The sequence below is a fragment of the Asterias rubens genome, chromosome 22 (assembly GCF_902459465.1).
Source record: "Asterias rubens chromosome 22, eAstRub1.3, whole genome shotgun sequence".
Taxonomy (NCBI): Eukaryota; Metazoa; Echinodermata; class Asteroidea; order Forcipulatida; family Asteriidae; genus Asterias; species Asterias rubens.
The window spans coordinates 2,814,120-2,837,786 of NC_047083.1; the positions used below are offsets into that span (position 1 = coordinate 2,814,120).

A 23,667-nucleotide genomic window follows, 5' to 3' on the forward strand; every position below is an offset into this window, starting at 1 on the left:
TGTTGCTAGCCCAGATGTCACAAGGACAGCCTTGAAATAAAGGCTACGCCGAACCTTTACGCCTACTTTTCGTGTTTTACCCAAACCCCAACTATAGTTGGGTGATCCCAACTCAAAAAGAGTTACGCCCAACTACAGCTGCAAACGTTTTATTCGTACTTGGGCAGAGTGCATTTTGCGTAATCTCAATTTGGGTGGATTAACTATGCTTCGGCCCACTTGGAGCCATGGCCAGTTTTAGGATCACAGGGGTCAGCTTCTCGTCCGTTTGGTTAGTTGGCCTGGGTGGGCGTAACCTGACCCCAGTCAGCCATGCGTGCAGTTGTTGTTTACTGTTCACCAAAAACAGCTGATCCACTGGGAAAAGGAATTCATTAACGAAAGCTTGCTACAATGCTATGCTACAGTTGTTAGTTTGTCTTTATTTTCACTTTCAGAACTTTGTTGTTTAGCAACGACTGTCAAACTCTGAAGTCAAAGTCCAACTTTTGTTTAAACAAAAACTAAAGTTAAACAATCAGACAGCATTATAATATTATTACCGCACCACAGCACCGGCACCAGCAATTCCAATGGCCATGATGGATGCAGCACTGCCAGTTGATGACAAACAACAACAGCAGATGATGACACCAGACTGCCAGTAAGTCACATTACAAATTAATACAAACAAGTAGTACTAGTATGTAGTAGGCCCTATATAATAATATATATCTATCTATTTATTATTCATTTTTAAAACGTCAAAGACAAGGAACACTAACTCTTGTTGACCAAATTAATTTGTTTTCTATTTAAAATAAAATGCATAGGTTGGGGATTTTCTTCTGGAGTAATAACTGGACAAGACTACCTCCGTGACCAGTCTAGAGTGGTACATTAACGTTATTATTATAGAATTTGAGTAAAAAAAATCCAAACAATACCAGCAGAAAAAAACCCAAGAAAGGTAATTACTGTTAATTATTCTAGACAACTAAAAAAAGTAATTAAGGAAAGGTTTCCGCATCCTGTCACTAAATATAAATTGAGGGTATACTAACTAATACTACTTTGGTAATTACTAAAAAAATCTATTACCATAAAAATCTTACGAAGTAAAAGCTTACAAACTGGGATACTTTGACTGTAAATTATTTTTTTCCAGCAGTGATTATGTGCTAGTTCCGCTCGCCGAGGTACAGTCATTCGTAGAGAGGTGCATCCTGGCAGTGGGCGCTAAACCAAGCCATGCTAAAGACCTGGCGACGCTAATTGCCTGTGCGGACCACCGGGGACACTTAAGCCATGGACTGAACAGACTTCGTAAGTCTCATCACTGGTCCTTGTCCCAAGGTTATTTACGCAAGCACCCCCCTTTGAACACCTTGAGTTCACCATAGAGCTGCTTGAGCAAAAAATGTGCTTGAGCTAAAAAATTCCTTGCTAAGTAAAATAAGGCTACCAGCCAAGAATCCACTCGGTTCTTTTGCTAAGTTAACAGCAGCTAAATACCAGTCACAAGCAATGTATAATGGCATAAAATTTTGGCCAGTTAGCAAGTGTAAAGTAGGCAAGGTAATTTTGTACTTAAGCTGCTCTATGAAATTTGCCATAGGTAGCGCGAATAATAATACTGGCACGGTACTGCAGTGGGTCACAGAATGGTTTTTCAACGTCGGACAACGAAGCCGAAACAGAGCCGCATCATGGCTTCATTGTACGTGGCTGAAAAACCATGCCTCGACTTCACTTTTTTCTGTTTACAAGTATTGCATGCAGTACCGTGCAGTTCTTTCTGGACACTTGACTACATTTGTCACTAAATGTGTGTTGTGTTGTCATTTGGTCTAGGTTTCTGAAAGACTCCGTTTGGGGTCAAATTGTTAGGCCACTATCTATTTTTTGTGTAAGAAAATATATAAAGAATTGATCTGAAACTTTAAACATTTTCGTTTACCTTTGATTAAATAATTTTGAATTTTCAGGGATGTATGTTCAAGATATCAGGAGTGGAACCAATTCTAAAGACGGGGAACCAGTGATCTTGAAAGAAAAGGCGGGTACAGCATGGGTGGATGGCAACAACGTTCTTGGACCTGTCGTTGGGACATTCTGCACGGATCTAGCGATCAAGAAAGCAAAGGAGTCTGGGATTGGAATAGTTGTGGCAAAAGGTTGGCAGAAGCGGATTTCACAAGTTAGACTAGTCTGATCTCGAGCCAGGACAACTTAGGACTAGCCTTAAGTTGTTTTAAATTTAACTGCTAGCACTAAGTCCTAAGCAAATACTATCTTAGTGTAATTGCCCAAGGAAACTCAAAGGTAACTTTCATTAATTGAACACCAGAGGGGGCTAACAGCCTCACACTTCTCGGTGGCTATAGGTGATTGATTGTCTTGGAGTGTACTACTGGAGCCTAGAATGGTGGATCGGGCACTCAGAACCCAACCTCAATGGAGGCAACAAAGGCAAACTTCCTCTGTGCCCCTTGTCATTGCCCGAAGGCCCCTTGATATATTTAAGTGAGAAACTGTTTTGTCTTTTCTTGAAGGTTCCAACCACTACTGCATAGCTGGATGGTACGCCATGCGATGCGCAGATGCTGGACTAGTGGGCATGTCTTTCACTAACACATCCCCTGTGGTCGTCCCAACAAGAGCAAGAAAGGTAAGCATTCGTAATTGGGCAAGAACCCGTTTAAGAATTAGACTTGATTGGTGGTCCCAACAAGAGCAAGAGAGGTAAGCATTCGTAATTGGGCAAGAAGCCGTGTAAAAGTTAGAGGTTAATTTGTATAATTGGAATTTTTCTTACCATGGGAATTTTTCTTACTAGAGTCTAATAAAGACCTATGTCACCATTGTACATTCTTATATATTCGTAATTGGGCAAGAACCCGTTTAGGAATTAGACTTGATTGGTTGTCCCAACAAGAGCAAGAAGCATCCGTATTTGGGCAAGAAGCCGTTTAAAAATTAGACTTGATTAATGTCTGGTACAGTTGATGACATCCCTCCGTCACAAGTGACGGCTTAATTTGAATAATTGGAATTTTTCTTACCATGGGAATTTTTTTAACTAGAGTCTACTAAAGATCTATTTCATAATTGTTCATATATTTCAGGCGTGCTACTTCACGGAGGCAATGAAGGCTATTACCTCCATGCTAGTCATTGCCTTGGTGCCCATAAAATGCTTCAGTAGAAATGTACACTTTCCTCATAAGGTGCCCTTTACCAAGGAGAAAATGCCCTGGTGTTCTTGCCCTTTCAAAAAACGAAGCATACAGGCCGGGTATGTTTCACAGGGAAAGCTTAGAAAACATACATTAGTTGCGATACCATAACCCTCCTCCCGACGGCGTAACCCTCCTCCCGACGGCGGGCTGTCGTCGGGAGGAGGGTTACGTAATCGCAACTACACATACATAAGACCTATGGCTATTTTCACTGTGCATCCGAGATCATGTTATCGACCCATATCAAATCTTCAAATTTTCTTAGCCTCTTATAGGTACAAATCCAATATCCATGGCTGCCCCAGCGGAAAGAGGCGACAGTTTTGTTCTTGATATGGCGACGTCCACTGTGGCGTTTGGGAAGGTAAAGTGTGAATTGTCAGATTTTTGGATGAGCAATCCTTCTAGTTTTTGAGATGACTTAATAAATAAATAGTAGCTGTAGTAGGAAGACTATACGCCTTGTTGAGAGGTATGGTGGATGGATGTGATAGGAGTGCACTGTTTGGTTTGGGTGCAATGCAGACAAATTTACCCAAACCGTATAGTGTTGTAGTATTGTGTCTACCATATCTCAAAATGGCTTATGGAGATGTTTCCCCCCAGTGACTGATGATCTCAGCGAGGTGGTACAAGTTCAAACAAATGATTGAAGCAAAATTGATGCAATTTCAAACTAACCAGAATAAAGCGCTCAAACAGACCAAGTTGCTGAATGAGTCGCTGAACCCTGCTCTTTATCTCCCTGCAACTGTTCCCAGGTGCAACTCAACAGCATGAAGAAAGAACCCATTCCCAAAGGGTGGGGAACGGACTCGACGGGAAAAGTAAGTTGAAACATCATTGCATAAATCCAAGGTCACCTTGCAAGTCAATCTGGAGGTCAAAGTTCAAGTTCGGCTTGTGTCCATTTTTCTTTGTTTAACCCAAAATTCATTAGACTTTGTCGTCAGATTGTAGGTTTCAATTCAATTCAAAAATGGTTTATTAAAACATGACTCGCAGTTAAAAAAACTGAATTGCACATGTCAACATCATAATATGGTAAAAAAATTACATCAAGTAGAAGTTAACATAGAAAAGGACATCAAATGAAAATTATTATAAGAAGACAGGTAGGAGTATGTTACAATGGTGTGATCTCAAGAAAATCTTGGAAAAATCTTTTAAAGTCATTTGGAAACTTTTGAAGGGGCACCAAGGCCAAAACAGGGGCAACAGAGGCAATTGCTCTTATAGGGCCTTTGTGTAATTACAGGGCCTAATTTCATAGAGCTGCTAAGCACAACAATTTGCTTAGCATGAAATTTCTTCCTCGATAAAAAACGGATTACCAACAACGTTTCCACATGATTTTTAGGATGAGCAAAACAAATAATGTATGAGCTGCTAAATACCTGTAACAAGCAATATGCAACAAATGAAAATTTGGATGGTAATCCTGTTTTTATCAAGGCAGAAATGTCATGTTCAGCAAATTTTTGTGCTTAGCAGCTCTATGAAATTGGGCCCTTGTCTGGATCTGTGTGTTGAGACAATTTCCTTGACTTATTTTTATAGTACATTCTCTACATGCTCTATAGGTGACTACTGTTCCTGAGGATGTGCTTACAAGCGGGGGATTGATGCCTCTTGGTGGGCAAGAAGCTAGCGGAGGGTACAAGGTAAGACACCAACCTCGTTCCCAGGGGTGATCGATCTCGCCGCGCCATTTTTTCCCCAGCATGCCTTGCGCGATCATAACCCCTGGATGTGTAACTCAAAAATATCAAAATATAAGGGATATTACAATTAGTCCTGTGGTTGATCCGTTCTGTGTTGGGCGTTAGTCGCGCACACGCTGGATGTGCTGTGTGTACTAAGAGTCATAAACTTGCGTTCAGTGTTGCGTGACTAAAAAAGTGAAAACGTACATCTTTATTACGCACACGTTTCAGCGTATAGAGCTTTTTGGAGACGCACAGCGTTTCATATTGCGCGCGTAAATGATAGCCAATCAAAGACACGGATCAGAGTTTCCCTCCCAGGGGTAAGAGACGTACGCAGAGCTAGCGGGCGATACGGCGCGCTGCCCATGGTAGCGAGGTTGGTAAAACACCATGTGTTCATCTACTCGGTTTGTTCTTTAGAGATCTGTCTTGCTATAATTCTAATTTAAACATTTTTTGGGGAGACTTCTCAGTTCTGAAAAGAACTGTCCTGCTTTTAACTACTACCTATACCTGGGTGAAAGATAGAAAATCGGCTAGGACTAGATTGTCTTTTGATTTCATATTCTTTATTTGCAGGGTTATGGGCTGAGCATGATGGTGGAGATGTTGTGTGGTGTTTTTGCAGGCGCAGCTTTTGGACCCTTTGTCAGACATTGGAGTGCGAAAGATGCTGTAGCTAATTTGGTTAGTCAAAATAGGGATGATAAATTTAAGACATGTTATTACGAAAATTAAGATTTAGGACTAACTTTAAGACGAGCATACATTGCCTTGAAGACTGTTCAAACATTCATCAGGAGGCAACAAAGGCGATCGTCTCCATGCCCCTGGTCACTGCCTTGGTGCCCTTAATTGCTACAGCATAAATTTACAATTTCCTCATGGGTGTCATTTACTAAGGAGAAAATGCCTTGGTGCCCTTGCTCTTTCAAAAATGAAGCATACCAGGGGCCAATTTCATAGCTTGCTTATTTTACACATGTTACCATGGTTACTGGCCAAAATGTCATGCCATATATACATTGCTTGTGACCGGTATTGGGCATAACAATTGAGTGGAGTCTTGGCTGGTATTCTGATTTTACTAAGCATGGATTATTTTGCTTAAGCAGCTCTATGAAATTGGGCCCTGACCTGTAGGCACAAAATGCATCATTTCCAGACAATAAAGGATTCTTCATTTGATGTGATTTTTTAAAATCTAGGGCCAGTGTTTTATAGCCATCAATACGGAGGCTTTTGCTCCAGGTTTCACAGGAAGAATGACCACCCTAATGGATGAATGCAGAAATAGTGAACCTGTAAGTTGTTTATGAGTTCCTCATGAGAACCAGTAGCAGTACATGGCTTGAATTCGGGAAGGGGGGGGGGATCCACAAGACCACAAACACATCTGCCAAATGTTTATCTAAAATCTTTCACTACCACAACAAAGGGTACGTTCGTTAAGCTTCCCTGTGTGTACCCCACGGTGCTCACTGGGGTGAGCCCCTGACAAGAGCTAATCGAACGATCACACTTGCCCTCTTGGGTGACGGCATGTACCTCAGGTCACCCCCAAGTGATCCACTCCACAAGCAGGGCACTGGGGGCTGACCCAGGTGAGCCCGTAAAAGCTATTCAGACGTACCGGGGCAGACCAGAGTCGACCCAGGGAAGCTAAACGAACGCACCCATTGTAGTCCGTCAGCCTACACTTTGAATTTCAGTCTGTATCTCTTATTCATTTATTAGGTATCACTCATTAATGCTTCCGTTACGGACATTACTTTTTTTTAGACATGACATTTGACTACCCTTTACATTTGAACAAAAGTCTGAGTTTTGGGTTCCCATCCATGTTTTGGTACCAAATAGTCTTTTTATTGTGTATTAACAGATGTGGAGGTAAATTTGACAGAATTTGTCGCAAAATCAATTCCAAGGCCACACAGTCATGACAGTTGTGGAAAATGTTTACTAAGTGAGAAAAAACCTTCCTGACCCAGTTTAATATGCATTGAAGCTAACTGTTCTTGAACAAGCACATTTAAAGGCAGTGGACACTATTGGTAATTACTCAAAATAGTTATTAGCATAAAACCTTACTTGGTGACGAGTAATGGGGAGAGGTTGATGGTATAAAACATTGTGAGAAATGGCTCCCTCTGAAGTAACATAGTTTTCGAGAAAGAAGTAATTTTCCACGAATTTGATTTCGAGACCTCACATTTAGAATTTGAGGTCTCGAAATCAACCATCTAAATGCACACAACTTCGTGTGACAAGGGTGTTTTTTCTTTCATTATTATCTCGCAAGTTCGACGACCAATTGAGCTCAAATTTTCACAGGTTTGTTATTTTATGTGTATGTTGAGATACACCAAGTGAGAAGACTGCTAATAATTATTTTGAGTAATTACCAATAGTGTCCACTGCCTGTAAGGTGAGAGGCAGGCCATACCAATATAAAAAGAGAGACTCTTGTTTTGTTCCCCTCATTTGTCTCTGCAGGCAGAAGGGGAGACGGAAGTCCTTGTTGCAGGCGACCCAGAAAGGAAACACATGAAGAAAGTTGATGCAGACGGGGGAGTGCTCTACCATCGTAACCTCATCCAGGAAATGGTGAGGCATTTGAGTCCCACATACTTTCGTGTGCTTCCGAGATTGTTGAGTCCCTTAATAATTTTGTGACAACAGACGTCGATTTCACAAAACTCTTCCTAACTTAAGACTAATATTAAGACTTAGGACGAATCCCAACCATGCACTGTAGCATGCAGACCTTAAGATTAATGCTAAGTAAGAACGAGTTACTCGTCCTAACTCTTTGTGAAATCGACCCCAGGCACATTAACAAGGGAATTACCATCTGCAGTTACCCGCTTTTGAAACTGAAATAAATAAAATCACAAACTGTGTAGTGTTGTTATCTAATATTGCAAAGAAACTTTTAAATATGATTTGATGATTTTCACATTTTATTGTTGCGTGATGTTTTTTTTCCTTTAGGACTCTTTGGCGAAAGATCTTGGTATTGAAGCGATGAAATCGAAAGAACTATGATCCAAATCCAGGAAAATATAAGCAACTTTTCAGCATTGTGTTTCATGGTAAAATAATGCAGAGGGCGTTGTTGTTTAAACAACGATTTTGTTGGTGTTTGTTATATTAATTGAATGTTTATAAAAAGGGGCGGGTGGAAAGTAGACCATTAAATATTTTCCCGTTGCAACACCCTGTTGTTCATTAAGTTGTAGCAAACTGCTTACCAACCCAAAGAACCTATGGTGAAGACGATGTGACCTCTGACGTCACACGAAAGCCATAACATGATTCGCGCGCATACTGCCAGGCATAACCCTAGTGTTTGGCAGCCAGCTAGAAAGTGTATGCAATCTTACCATGACTACGTGTCTTTTTGCCTGGCGAAACATGACGTTTACAGTGTTTTTTTTTCAACAGGGCGGTTTAAATGTAAACATAGGTCACATCGTCTATAAATCCAAAAAAATAGCTAATAACCAGACGTGTTGACCCTAGCAGAGTCATTCTCCTAGCCTTCGCGAAAGACTCTGCTATAGGGTCGAAACGTCGGGCTATTTACTCCTTTTTGCAGGTATGCGATTGGTTCAAATTGCATGACCTGATTTTTGCAGAAAACAAGTTTTGTCATAATAATATTTTTTTGCTCTGAATGTTTTTTTTTCCTTTCCCCCCTTTCTCTACGGATGGCCATTTAAAAAACGGAAAGCATATCAAAATCATCGTCTGCGTAATTTGCCACGGACAACGCGAAAAAAAATACACCATGCAAACTTGTTTGTCAAGGCTTATAGGCGCAAAGTAGTGTAGCGATCACAACAGTAATTCATAAGTTTAGTTTACTAATGTACTTGGTTCAACTCATTTTCAATAATTATGCATAGCTTTCTCAAATCTATTACTTAACTACATTCAAATCTTAATTTTTGGGGCCGAATCGGTCCAAATCAGACCTTAACTTTCTAACAGGGCATCGGGCTCATTTACGATTGACGCCCAGTCTGTTGTTCCGGAAAAACAAAACATCGGATGGTTGTCTATTTACCTCACAGTATTTTACTACAAAGTGTACAAATCGTATTAAATTTTTCTATAAATGTAAAACATATCGAGAAGAGAAAACAATATTTTTGTAATAATTTAATAAGTTGATTTATTGTCTTTTAAGCATTTATATTATTGATTATGCAAGGTGAATTGTCAGCGAATAAATTCAAAGGAGGAAATATCCAAGGTTTGTCACTTTTTCTAACTAAGGTCTTGTAATTGAGGACATAAAAGCAGTGGACACTATTGGTAATTGTCGAAGACTAGCCTTCACAGTTGGTGTATCTCAACATATGCATAAAATAACTAACCTGTGAAAATGTGAGCTCAATCGGTCATCAAAGTTGCGAGATAATAATGAAAGAAAAAAACACCCTTGTCACACGAAGTTGTGTGCGTTTAGATGGTTGATTTCGAGACCTCAAGTTCTAAATCCGAGGTCTCAAAATCAAATTCGTGGAAAATTACTTGTTTCTCGAAAACTATGGCACTTCAGAGGGAGCCGTTTCTCACAATGTTTTATACCATCAACCTCTCCCCATTACTGGTCACCAAGAAAGGTTTTATGCTAATAATTATGTGAGTAATTACCAATAGTGTCCACTGCCTTTAAAAGTTAAAACATTTAATGAGATGATGAACACCAACAGTTGTTTCTTGTTATCTTTGTTTGTTTAATACTTTTTTATTGGCGATCACCCATAAAGGGAGAAAAGAAAATACATTCAAACAAACTTTTACACCAGACAACACGTACTGATAAACATTATACGTGACAGTTATGAACAGTGAATAAATAACCCAACCACTGTGCTTGCCATTTTATTATACATTTTGAGTTACGTCTTTTCATAACTAAAAAGTCTCCCTAAAAACTTAGTAATCTACTCAGCGCCTAGTAGAATATGTAGAAAGACAGTTCTCTAAAGAACAAACTGTACCTGGCAAGTAGATATGGTGTTACCGCAAACCAAATATATATTGATACCTCGCCATGCAATGCCTAAAATTCCATATAAATCATAACATTCAGCACTATAAACTGCACAGGTCGATGGTTGAACAACTGTATGCAATAAACCATGATAATGAATGGTCGGAATAGTAGATGGGTTGACTGTGAACGGTTTACATGCATTCTATAATCGTACTGCAGATTGGCACAGTTTATCATGTTTATTTATCATTCAAAACCAGAGTGGTTTATATTGAGTGGTCAGACAGTAGGAGGGTTGGCTGTGTACTGTGTAGATGCACTCACCACATGACAGATTGCTGGCTAGCATAGTGCACCTATCCTTCAAAACCTTGGGTGATATTGAATGGTCAGACAGTAGGAGGGTTGACTGTGTACTGTGTAGATGCACTCGCCACATGACAGATTGCTGGCTAGCATAGTGCACCTACATGTATCCTTCAAAACCACAGTGGGTGATATTGAATGGTCAGACAGTAGGAGGGTTGACTGTATTCTGTTCAGATTAATCCACTACACACAATATCATAAACTGCACAGACTGAAAATCTATCGTTTAAAACTACTCAATGATATCAATAAATGATCAGACAGTAAGGTAATAACAATGATCATACAATTTTAAAAACATTACTTGGCACATAAAATTTCAAATAAATTGCTTGCATGGTACATGTACGTAGTTATAATATGATAATATAAACCATTTATATTTCAAGTCAGTGAAATTTTGATACAACTAGTCTTATTTCAAGATGTAAACATTTCATCACAAATCACACATTGCTTGAGATAATAGCGACTTGAGCCAAGACTAAGTGTTGAACAGTATAATTTATTTACTTAATTTCCTTTAAAAAAGATCTCTCACAAACAAACAAATACCCCAACCAATAGGCATAATTATCTAGATAATTTGTTGGTATGTAATATGAACATTAAAAAGAAACCCAAATAAAACACCATAAAACATCAACACAAATTAAAAAGTAAAATTATAATTTAAGGCAAAATAATTTTCTATATCTTTGGAAAACGGAGGGAAAAGTGCAGCTGAATAAATTAAAATATTAGTTTGAAGGCACTGGACACCATAAGTTAATGTTAAAGACCAGTATTCTCACTTGGTGTATCCCAACATATGCATAAAATAACAAACCTGTGAAAATTTTGACTCCATCGGTCATCAAAGTTGCGAGAAAATAATGGAAGAAAAAACACCCTTGTTGCACAATCGTGTGTGCTTTCAGATGCCTGAAAAGGCTTCAGGTCTGAAGAATTTTTCAGATTCAAATATTTTAGCAAGAAATTACCTCTTTCTCAAACACTACGTTACTCCAGATGGAGCAGGTTTCTCACAATAACTTATACTATCAACCTCTCGTTTGCCCGTTACCAAGTAAGTTTTTATGCTCGTTTAATTTTGAGTAATAACCAAAAGTGTCCAGTGCTTTTACAGCACAGATTTCTTGATAAAAGTAGCCGCGGGTTAGTGGAGTGCATGGCTATAAATCGGAAGATTTGTCATTGGTCTTCGGAAAAGTAATTTAAATTCCAGCTTTTATATTCCAACAAATCGGAAATAAGATTTGACGAAAGTGAAGGTTCCTGAACTAATGGTTTGAGCGCCTACAAGGTTCCTGAACTCGTGGTTTGAGCAACTACATGTTTGGTAGATATGTTATGCTATACAAATGTTATACTAAATATGATTAGTATTATACATGTATGCAAGAAGACTTGTAGACAAGACGTTTTTTGTCTGTCGCGGTGAGATAAGTCGAGGCATGGTGGTGGCGTGATGATTCTGGGGCGGTTTTCACCAACGCTTTGCGATCATCGCAAACGCCGAAATCGTTCACTAAATCCAAAATTGATCGCAACTTAGCGACGGATTTTGGATAGCAATTTCTCTAAAACTTTGCAATATAAACTGCACTTTATCATAAAAATGCCTTTCATTTCGAGCGTGTTATGTCAAAGGTCACTACTTTTAGCCTTGTACAAAAACTTTATTTTCCTTTTTACGTCATTGCAATTGCGATGGGTTTAGTGAAACGCAAAATTAGCGACATCACAATTGCGATGGATTTGAGGTTTGCGATCCCATCGCAAGTGTGTTAGCGATGGTCGCAAACAGAGACGTTAGTGAAATCGACCCCAGGTTTCTGCGAGTACTGTTTTTGCGAGATCACTGCTCTCGCGAGATCACTGCTGAGATCACTGCTCTCGCGCAAAGGTGCTGGCTGCCGACTACGAGACTGCATAATGCGAGAGCAGTAGTCTCGCGGGACCAGCAGTCTCGCGAGAACACCACCAGTCTTGCAGGAATCGCGGAGAGTGTCGGAATGCTATCACCGAGACAGACATTAAATATGCAAGGGGTCTAGTATTTCTAGAATAGCTATATAGCTGAACAAGGTTAAAACACCAAGACTACTTACTATTTAAAAGCTAAAAAAACTTAACTACTACATTTTTTGGTTTTCATACATTTTGCAGTATTTCAGATTGACATAATTCTCTGGAAATTTTGCTTAATAGTATCATGACATCGAAGGAAGTAATCAAATAAAAAACAATCTGTAGTTTTTTTCGCCTAACGCACCCTATGCTGCCTAACTGAGTTGAGTGCTAAAAACATTTTAGCCAATCGATAAGATCGAGCTGGAGCGCACACATTGTTGATTAAACCGTTGGGTTTTGGGGATCTAGGCAGGCCCCTCAGCAAATAAATAAAGACTTCCAACACAAAAAGTGACCCAAACTTCTGAGTATCTGACTTCTTCTTGAAACATTTTTGAAAACCCTGTTGTATGTGTTTAGTTTCTTGAGTGTTATTAATTTCTGGTTACAACACCAGGGGCAGACTTCACAAAGGTCTCAAATTGATCGTAACTTCAAATCAATCGTAGTTGCTATGTAAAGTGTGATGTCACAATACAAATCTCTATGGTGATACTGAAAATTTGTCTTGCGATGAATTTTATTGCTTTGTGAAAGCGGCCCCTGGTCGTATACTTCACGGAGGTAACGAAGCCACTTGCCTCCATGCCCCTTATTCATTGCCTTGGTGCCCTTGAAATGCTGCAGTAGAAAGTTACAATTTTCTCCTAGGGTGCCCTTTACCATGGAGATAATAAAATGCATTGGTGCCCTTGCCTTTTCAAAAACGAAGCATTCAGGCTTGCAACACCTACATTGAACTCTGTTGACTGTACTTATTTATCTAGGAAGTGTAGCACGATTCTTATGATACACATAAACTATCCACATTTGTACATGTACATGACACAAGCGTTGTAAACAAAGCAGCAATACTTTTGGGTTATGTATACATGAGTTGCATTACACTGAACCATAAGAATTGGAAATCTTGGTTTTAGCAATCGTTTACAATGCATGGCCTAGCGGTTAAGTGGTGTCATGGCCTAGCGGTAAAGAGCACCAGACTCACCGGAGTGTGGCTTCGAGCCCCAGCTTTGACACCTGTGTCCTTAATCAAGAAAAAACATAATGTTTTGTCCATCAGATGGGACGTAAAGCTGTTGGTCCTGTGTGTTGTGTAATGCACGTAAAAGAACCCAGTGCACTTAATATCGCAAAAGAGAAGGGGGTTCGCCCCAGTGTTGCTGGCTTGATTGACTCAGCACCTCAGCACCTTGTAAACCATTACATGGTGCTATGTGAAAGGAGTAGGTCTCATAATTCAAACGTAGTCCCACATACCTTACAGGAGAAAAACTGTATGTTAAAGCGCCCCGAGCGTCACTGAGTGACGGATATGCACGCTATATATATAAGAAGCCACTATTACTTTTACTATCCTACGGCTGTAGAAGGATGTCTTCCCTTATGGTCAAGATTAATGTAGCCACGGTGGGCGGTACCGGGCGGGGTCTGCCCGGAACCAACGCATTTCCCCCAGCACTCTGAGCAAAATACACTGTGCTGCCCAGCACAGACTTCCCCTAACACTTGCACTTCAGCAATGATGGCTCATATCTAAACATGATAATTTTTGTTGAAACCGCTCTCCCTATTTGGTGTACTATTTGGATTTAGAGCCCATCACTAAAATTGGTCTGGCTACAACACCAATGGGCGTTAAATCTTTGAACTATTTACCAATCCATAACCCTATCTCATGACCTTTTTAAACCAATACTGACAGTGGAACTTGCGCTTTTTAAAAATAAATGATCGTTACGTTACTTGAGTTACTTGAGGGAGGGGCGCGGCGTAACCTGGACGGGTCTTCTTTGGGTGATATCGAAGATGTAGATACCGAGGTAAACCGATATCTGTTGACAAACGAGGGCAGCATAACGCACAAGGTCCGCCAGACAGTAGACCTGAAAACAACAAGGTGATCAAGATTGAGTTAGGAGTGCACGCTACTAAATAAACTCCCATCGCATACACTGCAAAATGCTAAATATTCAAAAATACACAAACAATATTTAGAAGTCTCACAACTTTTTACAGTAGAGGGGAAAGTATTCACTGACTCTTGAACTCTAATTCTGCTCAATTTAATATGGGGAGTCCTAGTGCCAGTCGAGTTATTCACACCCCATATAAAAACACCCCTAAACCAGTGTGACCAACGTCCGACCATCAAAACTTAACAAATAGATGAATTAAGTTTTTCAGATTCGATTAGCCACAAGTTCACGCACTACGTAGGTGGGAGTCGAACCACGACTTACTGTACAAACAGCAGACCTATCTTCCAACTTATAATTTGACTCACCATAGCAATCCATAGAAGTAGGCTCTCAGGTAGAGGTGTGTCAAAATACTGATTGAGAAAGAGTAGACCTGGTCCGATGAAGACTGTATCTAAGAGATCCATCGGACTCTTGGTCATATGGGCGACCTAAGACAAGGGAAGGGAAATATCGCAATCAAAAAGGGACGAATGCTCTGAGCGTCACTGGGTGACAGATATGCGCGCTATATAAGAAGCCACTATTACTATTATATACTAGAAAACTGTTGGCCAGACAGTGATGATTAAAGTGATGAATGCTGAGAACCAATTATGTAGCACCTTATGGGTGTACAAGGTGCTACGGCGCATAAAGCAGCCACAGTCAGGAACACCGGGGCGAACCCCTTCTCTTTTCGATAAGTGCACTGGGTTCTTTTACATGCTTTGCACAACACATGGGACCAACAGCTTTACGCCCTATCCAAAGGACGAGGCAATGGTTAAGTGTCTTGCTTAAGGACACAAGTGTCACAGCTAGGTAATTCGAACCCACACTCTGCTGATCAGAAACACCAGAGTTTGAATTCGGTGCTCTTAACCGCTCGGCCACGACACTTCCAAATATATATTGAGAACCATGTTTATAGGATTTGAGGCATTGCATGGTGAGGTATCAATGTATATTTGGTTTGCGATAACACCATGTGTGTATCTACTTGCCAGGTAGAGTTTGTTCTTAGAGAACTGTCTTGCTTTATTCTACTGCCGCGGAGTAGATAATCGAGGGTTCAGGAGACTTCTCAGTTCTGAAAAGAACTGTCCTGCTTTTTAACTATTACCAGGGCGGATGGTATAGAAAATAGACCGGACTACTACTTTAGCTTACAGGATCGTAATTAGCTGTACTGCCGCGGAGTCAGTTCTGAATTGGTCTCAACGTTTCGACTAGCTTCCTCTAGTCATTTTCAGGAGAACCATGTTACTTACCACAAGCTTGTTGATAATCTTAGCAGCAACGAAGCCGAACGTCAGAAGGTAGACGCAAGGCTGGTTCTCGTACAGACCCGTGTGGGACTTTTCCTTGATGATTACTTCTAGAAGAATGACGAAGGCAATGTGGAGAGCTGGGGCAATCACACTGGTATCCTGGAAATTGTGAAGGGTAAAATATTTGGTTTAAAAGTTTACTTTATCTGGCTCTCAAATTACATGTTACAGTACAGCCTAATAAAAATATGCCATCTTAAAAATCGTTCTCCCATTAAGTCATCGGAAAATAAAAACAAAATCAGGCCTGGAAAATCATCTTTAAAGGCAGTGGACACTTTTGGTAATTACTCAAAATATTTATGAGCATAAAACCTTTCTTGGTGACGAGTAATGGGGGAGAGGTTGATGGTATAAAACATTGTGAGAAACGGCTCCCTCTGAAGTGCCATAGTTTTCGAGAAAGAAGTAATTTTCCACGAATTTGATTTCGAGAACTCAGGTTTGAGGTCTCGAAATCAACCATCTAAACGCACACAACTTCGTGTGACACGGGTGTTTCTTTCATTATTATCTCGCAAGTTCGATGACCGATTGAGCTCAAATTTTCACAGGTTGTTTATGCATATGTTGAGATACACCAACTGTGAAGGCTAGTCTTTGACAATTACCGATAGTGTCCACTGCCTTTAAAAGGGCAAGGTCATTTTCATTTTGCATGCAAAGTGCACTTCCATTGGAAAATCAAAGGGAAGCTTTTAAAGTGGCACACGACCAAAACCATTGTCAATGGAGGCAATGGCCCTTTCAGGCCTGAAAAATTAAACTTTTTTCAAAACAGAAAACCAGCATATTTTTTGTAAGCAACTATTCTGTGCCAGCAAAGAGTGCGCAAACTGCCAGCCTCGCTACCATGGGCAGCGCGCTGTATCGATACCTCTCGTCACTTACCCATGGGAGGGATGTACTGAGAAACAGCGCTGATTGGCTCAGGAAATTGGTTAGGTATTAGATGTCAAGTGCGTGCGTTTTAAAACAAAAACATTCTTTACGACGAAAGACATGCATGTGGGCGTAGAAAAGATTGAATATATGCTAGCATATTTAAATTTGTCAATTCCAGGGGTTATGATCGAGAAAGGCATGTTGGGAACAAAACGGCGCCGGAGATCGATCACCCCTGGGAATGAGGTTGGCTAACCGCACTCGAACATGTTACACACTGTGACTTACTGCAACGGTAGATCCATCCTTTCCTTTGCCTCCACCACCGAAGATGACTAACGTGTAGTTGAAGAATGAAACTACTGCCATCACTACTCCACCTAGGAACACGAGGACCTTCAGTTCCAGACCGAAGACCTACACAATAAGATTAACATAATAGGATTTGAGGCATTGCATGGTGAGGTATTAATACATATTTGGTTTGCGGTAACTTCATGTGTGTGTCTACTTGCCAGGTAGAGTTTGTTCTTAGAGAACAGTCTTGCTTAAAGGAACACGTTGCCTTGGATCGGACGAGTCTATAACTGAGCGTTTGTAACCGTTTTTTATAAAATGCATATGGTTAGAAAGATGTTTTAAAAGTAGAATACAATAATTGTATCTACACAAGTTTGCCTCGAAATTGCGTGGTTTTCCTTTTACTGTACGAACTAACACGGTCGGCCATTTATGGGAGTCAAAAATGTGACTCCCATAAATGGCCGACCGAGTTAGTCGACGAGGTAAAAGGAAAACCGTGCAATTTCGAGGCATGTTTGTGTGGATCATTGTATTCTACTTTTACAACATCTTTCTACCGATATGCATTTTATAAAAAAACAGTTACAAACGCTTTTCAAAGACCAACTCGTCTGATCCAAGGCAACGTGTTCCTTTAATTCTACTACCGAGAACAATATAAACAAACTAGATATATGGGAATGCCATAGTCAATATAGAGGCTTGAGGTTTCGATTGACGTTTCTGAAATAACCTACCTCTGATGCACATTACTAAATTTGTATTAAAAACAAATGGTATCATTCTGTTACCTTCAAAGCCCAAATCTGTGGTCCGAAGAATGCTGATATAAAGAAGATGGAGCATATCACTAGCTGTGATTCTGTCACGTCAAATCTGAAAAAAAAAAATATAAAAATTTTTTTTACTTTTAACCCTCCAACTGTCTGACCATTCAACATCATTCACTGGTTTTGAAGGATGAACTATGGCATCATGTGGGAAAGGCCCATACATAATCAAAAGTCAACCCTCCTACTGTCTGACCATTTAATATTATCTACTGTCAGGACTGTGGTGTTGAAAGATATCATGTGGTGAATGCGGCAAAATAGTCCACATTTAACTCTCCTACTGTCTGACCATTCAACATGAGCCTTCTGATGTGAGGTGATCTCTCATAAAAAAACCAATAAGACATAAAAAAGCAAGAATTACACAGTTTATTATTTGATAACATACTAAAAACAATTGATTAAGCTTGGTGGACGGTTCCTTCAGCTACCCGGTTCAACTCGGTTCAAAATTGAGAACCAGACCCGCGGGGCCACTCTTCTGAGGAACTGAGTACCCGCTTTCGTCGTTTCTGATTTCAGAAGGCTCAGTTGCAATAAAAAACCGAGCCCGTACCGTTCTGTATTTCCGGTTAAAATAGGTTGGATCTTTGTTTGTGTACAATGTATGCTCACACCGAGACTGCTTATGTTACAACTCAGAACCCAGTCTTTTTTTTCAGAACCAACCCGAGTCCGTAACTTCTGGAACTGCCCAAGCTTACAACTGATTAACACAAACGGCTGAGGTCTGAAATGACAAGATGTTATCACTCACTTTCCAAACTGAAGTGTTCCGGATACGTAAGTTTGCCAGTGGGCCCCATAAAACATGAACATAGATAGCACTGAAGTAACGAAGTAAAGCTCTGCCCATTCTCCTAGCTGCATCGCGATACTGAACTCAATGGACACAAACACTGCAATAGAACAAAGAGGAAGAGACAAAGTTATACATTTTGACCAAAGTATAACAAGCAAAATGGCATGTCATGGCCGAGCGGTTAAGAACACTGGATGTTTTTGATCATTAGAGTGTGGGTTCTTTTTGAGTCTGATATTGTTATCAAATTGAAACTTCTTAATTTCTGTACCTCTGAAGTAGACTGTGACCATTGACCAACAGAAAAGATGGGCTTGAGTCCTTGTCGTAACACCTGTGTCCTTATAGGCACAGGGGTCGATGTCACAAAGAGTTAGGACCAGTCCTAACTTAGGATTCGTCTTAGGAGATATACAAATTGCATGGATAGTCCCAAGTTGGACGAGTGACTGGTCCTAACTCGAGATAAGACTAGTCCTAACTCTTTGTGAAATCCACCCCTGAACACGTTTGGTACTTGTCATAGACCAGTCTTCTGACTTAGTGTATCCCAACATAAGCATAAAACAACAAGCCTGTGAAAATTTGAGCTCCATTGGTCATCGAAGTTGCAAGAAAATGATGAAAAAAAAACCCACCCTTGTTGGACGAATTTGTGCGCTTTCAGATGGGAATAAAATTACATCTTTCTCAAAATCTATGGCACTTCGGAGGGAGTCGTTTCTCACAATGTTTTATACTATCAACAGCTCTCCAATGTGTGTTACCAAGTAAGTTTTTAAGTTAATATTTGTTTTGAGTAATTACCAAACGTGTACCTTCCCTTTAACAAGACACTTAGCAATGGTGCTTCGTCTAATTCAAGGTAACGTTCTTCCTTAAGGTGAATCTTAGTAGGGCGACTAGTGAAACTTTATTATTCGACTAATTGTGTGGACTCAAATAGTCGCGACTTGGAAAATAGTTGTGACAAATTTTTAGTTATCAAGATGCATTGCGTCGTCATGTTTGCCGCAGGAACAATAGTAATAATCAGGCTGAACAAAGATGTCTGATTTTCGCGACTATGTTTGAAGTAGTTGTGGCGGCTTGATTGATAGAGTAAAATAAAAAACGGTAGTCACGCCTCGACTCAGAAATCAACAGTAAACTAGTCGCCCAGGCCTGAATCTTAGAGCTCTATGAAATAGAACTCAGGTGGCGTGTGTTGTTGTTGTTGTAAGATAGAGTGGGTGATAGGGTTGAAGGGGAGGGGAAAAATTACCAATAGAGACAGAGTCACATCCGTGGTCAAACAGCTCCCCCAACGGAGTGCTGGTCTGGGTTCGTCTAGCTTGCTTCCCATCAATGGCATCAAGAGATTGATAGATAAAAAGGGTCAACGCAGCAACGATGTACGCCCAGCTTGGTGCCTGGAAAATATTGCAGAATTTAATTTCATTTATTCACTTTTTAATTCATTTGAATTTTGATACTCATTAGCAGATATCCCCCATATTTAAAAAAAAAAGAACAGATACAAATTGTTTTCATGGTTTCATGTTAGTTAAAATTACAATTACACGGTTCATGACACCACCATAACAAATAGGCCTAGGGACAAACAAGTAAACTTAAACCTAGTGCCTTTATTTAAAGTCACTTTTCTTAATTTCTTTGTATCATTTAAATTTGTTATCGTAATTTTTAATTGATTTAATGTTAATTCAGCTAGAGGCAATTCAACAAGAATGTTTGACTTTGTGTGATTGTTTTTTGTACTTTTATTTAACAAAAAAAGGACAAGTTTTCGTATCACCCCGCCACTTTTTTATTCGATATGCAATTATAGTACCGGAGCCTAATTTACCTGAATAATTATATCCCTTTTTGTGAAAATGAGTGAAAAGGTGGTGGCGTGATACGGAAAAATAGCCCTTTTAAAAAAGTCGAAATAATATATTATAGGGAAAAGTTTCCGTATGGCGCCAACACTTTTTAATTCGATATGAAATAATATTGTATTTAATTAACCTCAATGAGATATCCCTTTTTGTAAAAATGAGTGAAAAAGTGGTGGCGCCATACGGAAAGTTACCCTTTTATAGGCCTATTATTTAATAATTATAAATAATAAATACTATTATCAATATCATTTAATAAAAAAATTATTATTTATTATTATTTATTATTATATTACATTGATAAATATATAAGAAATAAACAATGTATCTATCTATTAATTTTATTACTATTAATTTATACCAAAAGTCTCACAATTTTATTTGTACATTGTATAAATTCCAGCAACTCACCTGTTCTTTCCCCGTTGGACAAAACAACATGAGAATCAAAGCTCCAATGACATTAGCAGTTAACCCAACAATCGTGATTGTGTTTGGTGCTATGGTTTTAGGAACCTGCTCGATCAACCACCTCCAAAAAACCTGCATCAAGGGGTCACAAACCGAGCTCCCTTCCGCACTGTATTTGTGCTCCTTTAGCCTTTTTAGCTGGCTCTGTGAGAGCAGATCAGGAGTTGTAACATGATTAATAAGACTTTGAACCAACGACGACATTTTGGACGGTTTAGGAGGCCGGTTTTTGGTCCCGAACTCGGTTGCTCTTGTTTCGGTAATTTCTACAGTTTTTTCTGACATGTCGTCTATTGGTCTGGTCTCCATTACAATGGGTACTGATGTAGTGTGTGAATTTATGGCAGAGGTTGCGTCTGCTACGCATGGGTACCACACTATGTTTTTGTTGAGATTTTTTTAGAATGGTTCTCAGCCACACAATGTGTGTAGATTCCTTTAAACGAGTCTGGCTACCTTGTCAAGGTTAAGCGGGCGGTAGAGGGCAGCCTTGACATAAGCAGAGCTATAAAAGCTCTTCGACCGTCATTCTTTCTCAGTCTACTCCGGGCGGGTGACTGAATAGCTGACGGCTGACGGCTGAGGTGTTGAGGGGCTGAGGCGCTTAGGGGCTGAGGGGCTGAGGGGCTGAGGGGCGATGAGGGGCTGTGGGGCGATGAGGGGCGATGAGGGGCTGTGGGGCGATGAGGGGCGATGATGGGCTGAGGGGCGATGAGGGGCTGAGGGGCTGAGGGGCTGAGGGCTGAGGGGCTGAGGGGCGATGAGGGGCTGAGGTGCGATGAGGGGCTGAGGGTCAGGCTGAGGGGCTGAGGGGCTGAGGGGCTGAGGGGCTGAGGGGCTGAGGGGCGATGAGGGGCTGAGGGGCTGAGGGGCGATGAGGGGCTGAGGGGCGATGAGGGGCTGAGGGGCGATGAGGGGCTGAGGGGCTGAGGGGCGATGAGGGAACTGAGGGGCTGAGGGGCGCTGAAGGGCTTGGCTGGGTGGGTGGAGGGATAAGGGGGTGAGGGTGAGGGCTGAGCGGGCTGAAGGGCTGATGGGGTGAGGTGTAGTGGGGCTGGGCGCTAAAGGGGGGGGGGGATCGAGGGGCTGAGGTGTTGATGCGCTAAAGGGATGAGGGGCTGGGCCGAGGTGGCTGCTAAGGGGCCTGATTGAGTGGTTGAAGCTTTACGGATAAAAACATGTCAAAATTACATACACAATGAGAAAAGACAACGAAGTAAGATTAAAATAACAAAAAAATGGCACACAAGAAAAACAAGACTGCACAAAATTATCGAAAGATAACAAAAATAAAGCCAATATTAATTTAGCCAATTTACATTGGGGTCTTAGGGGTTTGGTGGTGGAGCAAATCGCGCTGGTTGTTGGCATGAACTGCGAAAAGGCAGGGAAAGAAACTACCAAGCCACCGTGGGGTGGATTTCACAAAGGTAGTCCTAACTTAGGACTAGTCCTATGCAATGCTAAGAGATAGGACTGGTCCAAGTTAGGACCAGTAACTCGTCCTAACTTAGGACTGGTCCTATCTCTTAGCATTGCTTAGGACTAGTCCTAAGTTAGGACTACTTTTGTGAAATCCACCCCAGGGCCCCTACAGACCATACAATCTTAAAACAATCTTTAATTTTTTTTAAATAAAATTTAGCTATCCTTTTCTTTGGGGTTGGACAAAGAGTGATAGACTCGAACCAACGACCCCCGGGTTTACCAGCGCTCTACCAACTGAGATATTATCTAGCCCATGATGGCAGTCTCCATATTTATTTTATTGGATCCATATCTTTGTTCAGGCGCGCCAGCATGCAGTCACCATAGAACCGTTAACTGCCTTATAGCCATGGACACACCCAAATAAATTACGATTTTTTATGTTTCCCCCCCCCTCCAAATGACAGAGGTCAAGGGGTTAAAAAAAAGCACTATAGAGTGGGAGTCTGAGGAGATACATCTTCATCAGCACTTTACATCAATAAAATAGATAAGTCTAACATCTGCGACATCTATAGGCTTCAGAAAAAAACTGCTTTTCAAGGAGAAAACATAATAGATACCATTTTTTCGTCTTAAGAGTTTCTGGCTGTTTGAAAGAATCAACCACCCACTACATTTTAAGATGTTTTGTTTCAGTTTGTTTAGAAAAGCCAAGGTCAAGAGAGACCATGCAGCCGTGTTTAGAGAAAGGTTTAGACGTATTTATAGCGAGCTCTTGCATGCATTAGTCTGCAAGACGGGTTTTTCTTTTGAGGCACTGGACATGTTTGGTCTAGTATTCAAAGACCAGTAGGCATAATCTCTCCATTGCCAGTTACCAAGTAAGTTTTTATGCTCACAATAATTTTTACATACTTAAGAAATAGTGTCCAGTGCCTTTTAAACCCCGTAGTCATTTTATTTTGTATTGCATGAGCAAGGGATTTTGAAGGTAAATTATATTCAAATTGTTATTTTGTACAAAACATTCTCAATTGAATATTTATCAAGGTTATCTTCCATTAAAACCTTCATCAAATACAAGGTCATCGTATAAAGCCTCACTTGATAACGAGCCATGGGGAGAGGTTGATAGTTACAAAACATTGTGAGAAACGGCTACCTCTGAAGTAATGTAGTTTTCGAGAAAGAAGTAGTTTTCCATGAACTTGATTTCGAGACCTCAGATTTAGAAGTTGAGGTCTCGAAATCAAGCATCTGAAAACACACAACTTCGTGTGACAAGGATGTTGTTTCTTTCATAGTTATCTCGCCA

General features: G+C 40.4%; 2 protein-coding genes across 3 annotated transcripts; one reads left to right on the forward strand and one right to left on the reverse strand.

Moving 5' to 3' along the window:
- The first annotated feature begins 230 nt into the window (after window positions 1–230).
- On the forward strand, window positions 231–8,357 carry LOC117305462 (uncharacterized oxidoreductase YjmC-like). 2 transcript variants are annotated; one of them, XM_033790330.1, is made up of 11 exons: window positions 231–643; window positions 1,148–1,305; window positions 1,968–2,156; window positions 2,535–2,650; window positions 3,487–3,585; window positions 3,983–4,048; window positions 4,805–4,885; window positions 5,510–5,617; window positions 6,139–6,234; window positions 7,427–7,537; window positions 7,925–8,357. In XM_033790330.1, exons 1-11 carry the CDS (start codon window positions 573–575, stop codon window positions 7,976–7,978), a joined length of 1,149 nt encoding a protein of 382 aa, XP_033646221.1. In that variant the 5' UTR covers window positions 231–572; the 3' UTR covers window positions 7,979–8,357. The 2 variants fall into 2 exon arrangements, with proteins under 2 accessions (XP_033646221.1, XP_033646222.1); XM_033790331.1 differs by having other exon boundaries at window positions 1,151–1,305.
- A 5,425-nt stretch (window positions 8,358–13,782) lies between these two features.
- LOC117305463 (cholinephosphotransferase 1-like) lies at window positions 13,783–21,258 on the reverse strand. The gene is made up of 8 exons (XM_033790332.1): window positions 20,862–21,258; window positions 19,832–19,979; window positions 18,523–18,664; window positions 17,724–17,808; window positions 16,918–17,046; window positions 15,685–15,843; window positions 14,737–14,862; window positions 13,783–14,335 (listed from the first exon to the last, which is right to left on the reverse strand). The coding sequence occupies exons 1-8, from the start codon at window positions 21,228–21,230 to the stop codon at window positions 14,201–14,203; spliced, it is 1,293 nt and encodes a 430-aa protein (XP_033646223.1). The 5' UTR covers window positions 21,231–21,258; the 3' UTR covers window positions 13,783–14,200.
- Window positions 21,259–23,667: the final 2,409 nt, after the last annotated feature.